General features: G+C 28.4%; 2 protein-coding genes across 2 annotated transcripts in view; both read left to right on the top strand.

The window, feature by feature from the left end:
* Cdk7 (Cyclin-dependent kinase 7) overlaps window positions 1-3,083 on the top strand; it is an 8,824-nt gene extending 5,741 nt beyond the window's left edge. Inside the window, exons 8-9 of the mRNA XM_014423276.3 lie at window positions 1,131-1,240; window positions 2,836-3,083. Coding sequence (XP_014278762.1) covers window positions 1,131-1,240; window positions 2,836-2,876 — 151 coding nt within the window. The 3' untranslated portion in view covers window positions 2,877-3,083. The remainder of the gene's footprint in view (window positions 1-1,130; window positions 1,241-2,835) is intronic.
* A 1,924-nt stretch (window positions 3,084-5,007) lies between these two features.
* Window positions 5,008-12,716, top strand: Kdsr (3-ketodihydrosphingosine reductase). The gene is made up of 8 exons (XM_014419539.2): window positions 5,008-5,317; window positions 5,399-5,564; window positions 5,637-5,782; window positions 5,879-6,070; window positions 7,303-7,470; window positions 9,764-9,865; window positions 10,451-10,590; window positions 10,816-12,716. Exons 1-7 carry the CDS (start codon window positions 5,162-5,164, stop codon window positions 10,559-10,561), a joined length of 1,041 nt encoding a protein of 346 aa, XP_014275025.1. The 5' UTR covers window positions 5,008-5,161; the 3' UTR covers window positions 10,562-10,590; window positions 10,816-12,716.
* The last annotated feature ends 606 nt before the right edge of the window (window positions 12,717-13,322 follow it).

Genomic DNA, 13,322 nt, shown 5'->3' with positions numbered 1-13,322 from the left:
AGTTTGTTAATAATTTTAGGAGGAAAATTGTTGTTAAATAGAATCTGTTTAATACGTTGTATGTTGGTCTGGTGGTATTGAGGGTCAGAAAGAGAAAAGGATCGTTTGATAAGGTTTTTAGCAACGTTAATAATTTGGTGATAAGGGTGTTTTAAGCTTGGTGATAAGGGTGTTTTTAATAATTTGGTGCAACGTGGGGCGAAACGTTGGCTCGTTAAAATAGTATATTTCTTCTATTTGAGTTTTTCTTGACCGCACCCGGACCATATTCCTTTCATCTTTACACACGGTCAATCAATAATCTTCCTATAATATTTTAATTTTTTCAGATTTTTCTTGATTAAATTATTTCAATAAATCTAATTAGATCATTAAAGGCAAATGTGTCCTTTATCTCACAGGTTAAATTTTGCAGTTATTCCTAATAAAAAAAAAGATGTACATTTTTCTAATTTTAATGAAATTACATTAAAATAAGCACATTGGAAAATTTACATATTTCACATTTTTAACCAAGTAATTATTATTAGTGTAATTTATATTCAAATTAAAACAATTTAATGTTTATGAAAAAGGATATGTAATTTTTAAAAAATTCTTTTTATGTATGATTCAATTAATGTGTACAAATAATCTTCAACTTTTTTAATAGTAATTGCAGTGTCTGTTATTTTGTTTTGCTATACCATACTTTGTGCTTTCTTAGGACTTCACTTGTTTTCTTTTTATCGCTGATTAATCTGCAGATTCAGTTACGTGGGACTCTAAGGTATCTTTCTCTATCATTAAGATTTTCCTTTAGAATTCAAAATATCCACACACGTGATTTTTTGAGTTTCACTTCTACATGAACCTTTCTAACCTACATGTTAAAAGGAGAAGTACGTAATTTTTAAAATAATAAGAGAAACTGAGATGAAAAATCTAAATCAATAATAAAGCTATTATAATAAATTTTTTTTATAAAATATTTTAATGCTTTCCCTGTTTTTTATTTAATAATTTAAAGGTTTGTTGCTTTAGATGAAATTAGATAGATAATATAATATCAAGTTTTTTTTTTTTTTATTTTGCATATTATTTTTATTTATACTTCAATTGATATGTTATTTTTAATTTGTTTTTTTCAGTAATAAACCAGCTCCTTCCCCCGGATCTCTGCTTCCTTTGCCTAGTAGCCTTGTACCTACGTTAGCTAAACCAGGATCGAAACGAAAACTCATTGAGTCACAAACTGGTGGTTAGTATAAAGGAATTTGTTTATTATTATTATAATTCTTTTAATCTTATTGTTTTGTCATTTCTCCAATAGAAAAATTTATTTCTTCATGACAGAAAAATATAATATCACATAAATGCAGACTAGATAAAATATAGTGTATCTCACAATACTAATAATAATATATATTTTTATTCAATACCAGATCGGCCTGGTGGGCCTTACATGGTTTATATAACAGTTACATTTCTTTTCTTTTTTTAACAATTGATTATGGGGGGAGAGGGGGTATAGTCTCGTGAAAAAGACAACCCTAACTATTTAAGATAGAATAAATAGATAGAAATTATAATTCTTAAGAAGAGAGAAAAAGAAAAGTTAATCACAAAAACATTGACATACATGAATTTAATAAAATAAATAATTGACTTCTAATGGAAAAAAAAGTTAATTTGAGAAAAAGGCAAAGAGGAAAATAAAATAAAATTGATAAATATATAACTTATAACAGGATGTCCTGCAACAGCCTAGACTTCAGTCTCCTGGATGAGGTTGGGTTTCCCAAGTTGTAAGTCACTGCTCCTTTGACTGTTGGTAACTGGGAATGGAATTTTATGAACCATTTTTTGATATAGTCTTCTGTTGATTCCATTTGTAATTCCCGATGCAATTGGCTATTTCTTACAAACCAAGGAATATCCCCTGCGATCACAATACTTTAAAAAAGAGATGAGCAAAACTGAGATAGCACATTGCTCCAAGACAGTGCTACTTGCACAATTTACTGAAAATTGCTTCTTACACAATGTTTTGAAAATGAAATTCGATTAATTCAATTTTCATAATTTTTATTACCTTCAGGAAAGGCTCCTTGATAATATCCTGAAGCAGGCACTCACTTAACTTAATGGGTTTCATGATATCAATTTTTTAAAAAAATGTTTATTATAGGGAGTAACATATACGACTAAGGGCGATAAAATGAAATGTACACCTTTCTACTTTATGAGACTGAATGTACTAACGGAATAATTTGAACTAGAAGTATGCTGTTAAGTGAAAATTTTGTGGATGAATGCACCACATTAATTTTTTTTTTTTTTCAATAGAGTGAAATGCTTTATTCGGCAATGCTGCCCAAATATATCAGGTTGCTGAAACACTCAGCATACTTATCAATCCATTATTGGATATATAAACACTAATGTATATTATTTAACAAAGATACTTTTTTTTTTCTTCTTTCAAATAATAACTGTAAACTAAATACAATAAATTTCCAATTTAATTTAAATACAATTTTATTGTATTGTAGATTTGACATTGGCACTTTGAAAATTGTAATCCAGTTAGATTAGGACATTGGTCTTATTTTTTTTTATGACTCCCACATTTCCGAATTAACAAATTGCCTAAACACAAGATTGGTATATATCGACTTTAGTCCTTTTTTTACCTAAACAGTATTCTTTTATAGATGTAATAACTTAAGTCATGATCAAGTTGCTTTCAGGTGTTAAGATCAACTTTGTGATGGATGTGGCAAACCTAAACTTGCTTGTTTATTTTTTTCTTTCTATCACAAATATATTAATAATGAGCAAATTGTTTTTCAGCGATACTTCCTAAGCGTCTACAATTTGACACGAGTATGTGAAAAATCTTATTTAATTGTACGTGCAACTAATTAATTGAAATAGAAAAATAATTTGAATATTGTAAATGAATTCTAAAACATCATAACATTTTTGTAAAGTGATCATGTAATGTATATAAGTTTCTCACTAACTGTATAAATCTTGAATTTTTAGAAATACCTACTTTTTAAGAAACTGTTTGTACCAAATATATATGTTTGTTTTAATTTGTCTTTCACTTTCCTTTTTCTTTTTTATATTCTATTTTCTTTATTATATTATATTTAGTTTCTATTATTTGTATACTTAGTCAGTTTTACTAGACTAGGTTATGTTTAATGGTACGGATGTAGTTAACCATATATGAAATTTAAGAAGTTGTTCTTGGGGTCTGTTGCCTGTAAAATAATACAATACACGTAATAAAATAAATTTCCTTTAGAATATTATTAGTATTCTGTATTTGTTTGTTGAACGTTTCCAGTTTCCCATCTTCAAGTACTAATATTCCTACAATTATCAATAATTTTGTATGTATACAATTAAAACATAATGATCTATTTTACCTCATTTCTTAAGTATATCCATTTATTTTTTAAATTTTCTCATATATTCGCTTAATTAAAATTTTTAACACATTATTTAAATAATATCATTCACAACTGATACATTCATCTGTCTCTTTAATAATAAATTAATAAAAAGAATAAAAAAACTTCCTAGGATAGAAAATCCAGGATAAAACAGATAGTTTTACTTTGACAAGTTATTATTTTCCACTCCATCCTGTCTGAAGTAATTTTCTTCCCCACTCACATGAATTCTTTGAAGTGGATGTAGTTCTTTGTTCTTATCTAAGGGAAAACTTTCTCTTTTAGAACGTAGAGCATATTTCCCTTAGCAGAGAACCAATTGCCTGAGGCCGGAATCGAACCCACACCATGCCTGATCTGGAGACTAGGACTCATGCCTCAGTGGGCTAAGCCACCACATCATCTTATGCATTAATACTAATAGGGGTCAAGAGTTTTTCACATTGAGTAATGCATTGTATCTTGGGCCTGAGTTCAAGACCAGCTGTAGTAGATAATCATTTATTCTGTTGCATCAACCCTGAATTGACTTAGGGATCCAGTGACCCCACAGGGATATGAACCCAGCCTATAAAAAGTGGCTAATCTTAATAGGAGGAAAAACTTGGTGATTGAGCATGCTTTCTGACAAAAACACCCTGCACAACTCAATAGTTGTGCCAAAGTTCTAGACCAATGTCTAGAAACAGTTGTACTTTACAAAGTACTGAGCCCATGACCTTTCATGGGTTGTAGTGGGACGGGGGGGGGGGGATCTTTAGTTCATTATTTGAATTAAGTAGCTTTTAAAAAGTTTTATGATGACATTTATCAGTCAATTTAGTGTGTTTCAGTTCTTAATTAAGGTTCACATCACCTTTTTGTTTTGTTTTTTAGAAAAAAATGTATATATATCGTTTATAACGCTCATTTACCCCTTCCCTTGTTAAGGTAGAAATAGTTCCTATGAAATTTCTTCAAATAAAAAAAGTGTTAAGGGAAACTAAGGGCGTGTGTTAAAAAAAGCCTTTAGAGAGATATTCCTTAGGAACGTCTATAAACAAGAGCCCTAAACATTTTGCTATGGCTAGTTTTGCTCGGGTGCCCGTTACGTGGATGCATTTTTTGGTAGCTGGTAGCCCATAGTTCGTCATTACCTGGTATTGGGCTAGTATCTGGTATACAACATGCCAGTATCCGAGTATCGTTCTGGTATGTAAATGACACCTGGAGAAGCGTCAAGTCATAACCAGAAACCTAGAATCCTGTGAAATATGTTACATGGCATTATTGCCTGGTCCTGGAAGAATCCCACGACTCGTCATTACTTACCAAAAATGCTTTCCAGTATCTAAAGAATCCACTCCAAAAATCAACTGTTCCTTGTTTTTACATTGAAATTATGCCTACACCCACCCTTATATATATATATAAAGGGATCGCTTTTATGATACATTTTAATCGTTGTTATTTTATCTCAGCATAGTAGGCTCGGTAACTAAATTATTGATCTCTTCATAATTGTAAAATCAGTCGATTTATAGTACTACATTATTGTTACCGGTCTTTGACTGAATCATTACTGATCTACGATTGCTTTGGGGTGCCCTAACAATTTTGTACTTTGTTTGATTTAAGATTCTTTTATTAAACTTAATGTTTTAAAATAAACACCCCTCTGCAATAATTTATTTTTTACATATTAATCAATTAGTTTAACTGTATTTGCGAAAATGCCGTGGTATAGTGAATTTATGGATTCTACAGTATCTATGCTTTTCTATGGTTCTATGTTAATGTTAACTTTGTGCTGTATTGTTGCTATAATAATTGAGAGATATCGCTATAAAAAGATGTCAGTTTTTGATTTAAAAAATAAACATGTAGTGGTGGGTTCTTAATTTTTTCATCATCCTAGTTTTCATTGTAATTCATTTTAAAAACTAATGGCAATAACTTTACCATTACAGATCACTGGTGGGTCCAGTGGTATCGGTAAATGTTTAGCAGTTGAAGCCATTCAAAGAGGTGCAAATGTAACAATAATTGCTCGCGATGAGCAAAAGCTCAATAACACAAAAAGAGATATTATCCAGCATTGTATATATTCTACCCAGAGAGTTTTTACTGCTTCATGTATGTTTCCTTTAATTCTGATTGATATTTATCTTTATTAATCAAATTTATTTTTATCATTATTATTTTTAGTGGACTTATCAACTAATAATTATGAGGAAATAGAGAAAGCCATGCATTCAATTGAGCAAGAAGGTGGTCCAATTTTTATGCTGTTTAATTGTGCTGGAATGGCGATTTGTGGGAAACTTGAAGATATTTCCCCTTCAGACATTCGGGTATAAAAGAATTAGGTTTTTTCATTTATTTAAACCAATGAATATAATTGTTAAATAATGATTTTTTTCTTTCTTTTTTTTTTTTTTTTTTTTTAGAAACTACATGATCTGAATTGTCTTGGGAGTATTATGACCACCAGAGCAGTAATTGAAGGAATGAAATCAAGAGGTGAAGGGCACATTATTTTTGTATCATCTCAGAGTGGGCTAATTGGTATTTATGGCTTAACAGCTTACAGCGCCTCAAAATTTGCATTACGTGGCTTCGCAGAAGCTCTTCAAATGGAGGTACTGAAAGAAGGATAAATTTACTTTTACTTGTTTTCACTTCTAAAGCGTATTTCTTTACTATGAAAATTTCTGATTGAACATTGTGTGTGATTTTGGATCTTTATTTAATTATTTGTTATAAATATTTAAATATAATATATACCAGAAAAGGTGGAGTATGTTCTAAAAAGTTATATTTGCTAACGTTTTCAATATATAAGCCTCACTAATGATACAATTTTTAAATTTATAATATACAATTGCTTAGTACAATATTAGATATACAATTTATATTAAACATTATTCCCCCATACAGCAGTTAAATTTTTGTTCATTTGATCCAAACATCATTCAAAATTTTCGTATTCACCTCCTAAAATAATAAAAAAAGCAAATGAGAATAAATAAAAAATAATTTCAGTACTTTGTGAAAACTTAAAAAAAAAAAAAAAAAAAAAAAAAAAGGCCTACTGTTCCCAAAACTAATTCTGAGCCAATACTCTAATTTCACTTGAACCATCCTCAGGTTAGATCAAAGAAGGAAGCAACAAAATTTAAAAAACTAAAATCCAGGTTATTCAATTTTACAACAGAACAAAAAATAAGCCTCTTAGAATCCTTAATGAGAGAAAGGAAGATGAAAATGGAAATTTAGAAATATTAAACACATTAATCCCTTCGGAAATTTCACAAATTTTTAAATATCTCCAGTTACTTCATTTGATGTGAAAAGAAGCTTTTCGCAATTGAAAACTTTGTTTCTAGATTATTAAAAAAAAAAAAAGAAATTTAAAAGTAAGTAAGTTAATTTATGGGGATATCTATGTAATCCATTATTTCCCAACTAGAGAGACAAGTGAAACTAAACTATTATTGAAATATTGACAGAAGATAGTTGACTGTATGACGTAGATTGTAGGAGGATTGTCCGGGTGGCGGTCAATAAAGGTATCAAATAGTAAAAGAGAACTATTTATTGTAAACTAACGTTTCGCTCCACTTTGCCGGGCAGTCAGAATGGAGTATTGGAATTAGTCGATCCCAGTACTCCATTCTGACTGCCCTGCAAAGTGGGGCGAAATGTTGGTTTACAATAAATAGTTCTCTTTTACTATTTTGATACCTTTATTGACCGCCACCTGCACTATCCTCCTACAATATTATTGAAATAGTTTCTTGGTATTTTAGTAGTATATAAAATTATTTGTAATTACTATTGTTCTAAAATTAATTTTTTTCGTTTTATTCAGGTTCAAACTTATGGTATTAAAATCACTATAGCCTATCCTCCGGATACAGACACCCCAGGGTTTGCTGTAGAAAATCAGGGTAAGCCTAAAGAGACAAAATTGATCTGCCAAGCTGCTGGGCTCTTCCAACCTGAAGTTGTTGCTGGCCAAATGTTCCGAGATGCTTTGGTGAGAAGTTATACATTTTATTATTTATAAATAATTATCATAAATCATCAAAATATTTAGTATCCTAACAAATAGTAATGGTTTTTTTATTATTACTATGGTTACTATGGAAACATTATATTAAAAGTTTGCTATGGTAACTTTAACATAATAAGTGTATCTAATTACAAGATTTTTTTATTATTACTATGGCTACTATTGAAACATTATATTAAAAGTTTGCTATGGTAACTTTAACATAATAAGTGTATCTAATTACAAGTTTTTTTATTACTTCTATATTAATAAATTAAATGATAAAAATACTTTGTCATTAGTTCTTGATTGAAGTTCACTGCTGGATGAGATGAATTCTTTATATTAATTCCTCTTAATTACTTCTGCTTCAAAATTTTACTTACATTGGCTTTAATATTTTTCTGTTCGATGATGATCTCATTTAATATAGTTTACTGTTTATTCATATTGTCTATTTATCGTAATTAACATTTAATGAATTTTGCAAACATTAAAAATAACGCACTAGATTTTACTGTAAATAATTTTCTTACAAAGACATACACCTTGTCTTCATGAAGTCTCAGAAAGAACTGCTTGATCTCTTCTTACAGTGTACTGCATTATGGTTAAAAATCTATACAAATGAAAGTATTTTTTCTTTCTTAATTGTCTCTTGCTATATTTTTATGTTCAAAAATAATTACTGATTAGTTTTTAAGCCTGTATATAGTTACTACTTTATATCTTATATATATAAGTTATTTATAACTTATATGTATAAGTTACTTTATATCTACTTTGTAGATATTAAATAACAAGTTTTACAAGTTAACTTTTATTCTATTATCCAACATTATATCTATTGAAAGAACATGTAGCATCTTTATAAACACACTTACCTTATACCTTTCAAATGATCATATGCTCAGTTTACCATAAAATGCATATTGGAAGATAATGAATTGACTGTATGTGATGATTGTAATAAGATGGTTCTGGTGGGGAAAAAAAACCGTAGTAAACATCATTTATTATTATTGTATAGTAGTATTATCATTATATATTAATATATCATTTATTAGTATTATATACATAAATTAGTAAATGACATTTCGCCCTATTTTGTAGGGCTTCATCACGTCTCTCGACCACCACTCAGACCATCTTCCTACAATGATAAAATTAATTTTTTCTCATGCTTGTTTTCAAAAATTTGTGTTATGGTTGTAAAGTTAAAGGGCTTTGAGTAGAAAACTTCAAACAAGTTTTATCAAAATTTTATTTTTTTAATGCAGAGAGTATTATATATTTTATATATATTTTTTTATGTCAATAAGCACTGCGTCCTATAAAGCCTATTGGGTGCATGGTTATTTTATATAATTTTTCTTAAATAAGAACTGATTTATTTAAGGTTCTGTTTTTATTTATTATTATCATGTAAAATAACTATTATTGATGAACGCTGATAAAAATCATAGGAACACGAATTATTTACTTTTAATATATAGGAAGATGGTCAGGGTTGCAGTCAAAGGAGAAACAAAAATAGTTTTCAACTATTTTTGTTTTCCTTTGACCGCAACCTTGGCCATCTTCCTATATATCAATTTTTACGGTCAACTATATATACATATATTTACTTTTAACATTTAAAAAGTTTACAAACTTGATAGTTTTTAATTCAATTACTAATAACCTAATAATATATTAAATCGACTCATATTTTGACAATTTTAGAGTATAAGAAGTGAAAATTAAAGTAATAGTAATAAGTTTTAAAAAATGACCAATATTAATGTTTTCTACATAAATATTGACAAAAGTATGGAAATACTGATAAGTCACAGTTAGTTAAAAGTTTTCTTCAATTTTAAAAGTATTTCATGTGTTACAACTTGAATTAAGTATTGAATGGAAATACTGATAAGTCACAGTTAGTTAAAAGTTTTCTTCAATTTTATAAGTATTTCATGTGTTACAACTTGAATTAAGTATTGATTAATGATTTGCGTTATAAGCTTATTATAAATATTTTATATATTTATAATAAGCTTATGTGTGTTATTGCTAATTACTGATGATAAATTCAGTTATACCTATGAATTATAGTAGAGGATAATTGCTATATAATTGATAATAAGTGTTGGCAATCGAAAAGACTATTAAATAGTTATCAGTTAGTTGTTGAACATTGGCATCTAATATTCTATTAATAGGTAATTGATCAGTAAAGTTTTGTTTGTTTGTTTCGATTATATGTTTTATTATTTTTTTTTTTTTTTTTATTCAGGCTGGTATGTTCGCTAGTACTGTTGGTGCTGACGGATTTATGGTTCTAACATTGACTACTGGAATGTCACCATGCAGAACAGTCCTACAACTTATGAGTGAGGTAATAAAAAATTAATGAAAATGTGCTATATTTAATAATTTACTCAGATAAGGGTGATTCTCAGAAAAAGGATGATCTGAATGAAAATATTTCATTAGATATTTTGTGAACTGTATCTTTTTTAGAATTTTTGTCATTCAGATCGGCTATTACTTCAGGTAATTTATATTATTTAAATAATGGCTCTTTATAAAAAAAAAAAAATCTGAACTGTGGACTTACCCACTAGAGCTAAAAAAGTGAAAAATCTAATTCTTGGCTTCAAAGTGTACAGTAAGTCAGGAAAGGTTTCTCTTACAGTTTTTTTTGTTTATTAAGTGCGGTCTCTAGTCATGAAACTTTTATACCATTTCTTTGATGTAAGTTCACATTTGGGATTTTAAATTTTTCATTAAAAAATGAACTAACTAATTATTTTCAAGGTAAGGTTTTGCTGTTGAGAGGAATAGTATGGCATATTTTTTGACAAATACAAATCTTTACCTTCAAAATTAACTTTTCTGTAAACTCAACATTTTTTTTTTTCATGAGAATCACCAATGAATTATATTTATAACGGTTTTTACTTTGTTTTTTATTTTTCAGTTATTTTTAATGAGCGCATTCAGAGTCGTAGCTGTATGTTACCTCTTTACGTTTAAGAAGATAATTGAAAATTGCATGGTCGCCAAAAACAAGTCGAAGAAACCGCAATAATTAGTTATGTCACAATGGCTCAACCAAAGGTACTTCAATGGTTTTTGAGGAGTTTGTTTTTATTCTGAAAGATGTCTTTATTCCCATTCTAATGTTAAATTAAATTCTGAAATTTATTGATTTTTAAATTAAATAATTTCCACTCTATTCGTTTTATCTCTAGCATAGCCACAAATAGCTTTATGATGACTTCATTCATTTAGGTCCAACTTTTTTATCCTTCTTAATTATTTTTATTTATTTATTTTTTTCAGGTCTAATATTACTAATATGGAAGCCAAAAAGTATTTTGTATTGGTGTAAGGTTGATTTAATGTAATTTCTTTTAAAACTTTTTATTTTAATATCTCGCGTTGCTAATATGCAAAAGGTTTATGATATATTTTTTTTTATTTTTAAGAAATGTTAATTATTTAATTATTGGTGATAATACTGTCATAAAAGACACTTCATAATTTTAGTGTTTTTTTTTGTCATTATCTACTCCCTTATCTAGCATTCTGTTAATTTGCGTGGTCCCTAATTAAATATCAAATTTTATTTGAAACTAATAAATTTATGGATATATAATATTTATAGATTATTTTATGTATTTTGATTTAATTACAGTTTATGTTTTGTCTACTCAGGCTCACTCACTCCTATCTTATCTCAAAACAAATGCCTCTAAAATGTCAATATTGTAACAACAATTTGATAATTAGCTGGAATGGTGATATTTCATTTCACACCTCAATAGCTTAGGATTAAACCTGGATATTTCAAAAACCCTTAGAGACTATGATGAAACAATAAAATTAGTATTTCAATTTTTAAAAGCACAAGATTTACTGTCAGAAATATAACATTGAACAGACAAAAAATAAAATAAAATGTAAGCAAAAATAAATAAAAAATGGCATTGATAGACCAGTGATGTTTTACGCCATATTGTATTTATGTGTATTTTTCCTTTCCCTGACCTATATATGAAATATATAGTATGGGGAAGTATTTTGTAGTACTAATTTTGAACCTTAGTTTTTGATATAAATATACAATTTAAAGTTCAAATAAACTAATTTTCCAAAATGGTCAGTGAGTATTTTTGTGTGTCCATGAACAGTCTTGCTCAGTAAAACAGAAAAGGTAAAAAATAAAAATTACATATTGAAGGTAGGATGCAACTTTTTGGCTAAAATCTACTTACCGAAAGTGCCATTTTGTATAATCAATTTAATTCTTTTTTTACTGTTTTCTCCTACAACGCTATAACCATTTGGCTTAGACAGAGCATATCAATGTACAATTTAGTCGTCTTTAATATAATCTAAGTCTTATCCTCATTAAAATAATGTTAGAGGGCTTAGGTGCCGAATTTTCCAAAAACATCCCCCCCCTCCCCCGAAGTATTCTCAATTCTGTTAAATTGAAATAATCAACCATCTATTATTTTTAACAGTAATTAAAAATGGATAAATATAAAAAAAAGGAAAGAATTTGATTATTAACTAAAGGATAAATAAAATATTTTCATGTATCCATAGTTGTTATGACAATAGTCAACAATAGAGTTTACTTTCTCATACCTTCCTATATCTAAAATATGTGGTTAGAGAAAGTTTTACCTTCCCAAATAATATAGAAATTGTTGCTTTGAAATTAACAAACATTAATTTTATCTTAAAGTTGGCTGATATGTGTATGTATGATATATGATAATACACGCAACAGATTTTAAGGAATCACAGGGAATGAACTGGCCAATCGAGCTGTAAGAGAAGCATCCCAAGCTCCTAGGATGGGATACAAAAATTTTAACTTGATCAGAAATGAGCAAACCCCTTCGTAAAAGAAATCAAAGATAGATGGTAATCTTTGTGGAACGAAAGCCCAAGGACTAAACTATAAATTATTAAAAGGACATCAAACCCTGAGGTACCTCCAGCTGAAAATGCCATATAGAGGAGGCTCATTCACTCCTATCTTATCTCTTAACAAACACCTCCGTCAATATTGTAACAGTAATTTGAGAATTAACCGCATCTTCCAGGCTTGTTAATCTGAATGTTTTATGTCACAACCCAATACCTTAGGATTAAATCTGGATATTTCAAAAACTCTAAGTGATAATGATAAAACAATAAAATCAATATTTCAGTTTTTAAGATCAAAAGATTTACCGGCACAAATATACCGTCGGTAAAACAAAAAAAAAAATAAAACAAATGTAATCAAAATTAAATAAGAAATAAATAGCATTGATGACCAGCGATGTTTTACGCCATTAAACCAAAACAAACAAACCAGATTTTAAGACGTGCTATATAGGGCCTGGAGTTATATGATTTTGTATATTCTTTCTGAGATTGCCTGAGTTGGCAAAACATTAGTTAGTTGTTTCCTAGTATTTTAGAGGAATCTTCCAATTCCATCCTAACAATTAATATTTATCTCTTTTTGAGTTTTGACTCTTTTATATTACTAATGTTTTAATCTAGGAATTTCATTATCAGTTTCATATTCAACTCAGTAATGCCAGATAAGAGGGGTCTACTATAAATTATAGTAAATTACATATTCCGTTTCAAAGACTGTACTAGTTTTAAATTTGAACTGAAGTTAATTAATTTGCACAATAATAGGATAATTTAATTATATAATATTTATACTCTCACCCGCATTATTTCTGTGAAGAAGGAATGCCTTCATTCAAGGCAACAGTATAAATGTTATTTGACTTGATATCAACTGTATAAGTATCATTTGATTTGATATCAAC

The sequence above is a fragment of the Halyomorpha halys genome, unplaced genomic scaffold, assembly GCF_000696795.3.
Source record: "Halyomorpha halys isolate HHAL.00 unplaced genomic scaffold, Hhal_1.1 Scaffold2.1, whole genome shotgun sequence".
Classification (NCBI taxonomy): Eukaryota; Metazoa; Arthropoda; class Insecta; order Hemiptera; family Pentatomidae; genus Halyomorpha; species Halyomorpha halys.
Note: the sequence above shows the minus strand (reverse complement) of the source record. Positions and strands in the feature narration are given on the sequence as shown.

Coding starts and splice junctions, on each gene's coding strand:
- Kdsr (XM_014419539.2), top strand. CDS start 5,162: ATGCCGTGGTATAGTGAATTTATGGATTCTACAGTATCTATGCTTTTC. Junction 5,783..5,878: donor TTTCCCCTTCAGACATTCGG/GTATAAAAGAAT, acceptor TTTTTTTTTTAG/AAACTACATGATCTGAATTG. Junction 9,866..10,450: donor TCCTACAACTTATGAGTGAG/GTAATAAAAAAT, acceptor TTTATTTTTCAG/TTATTTTTAATGAGCGCATT.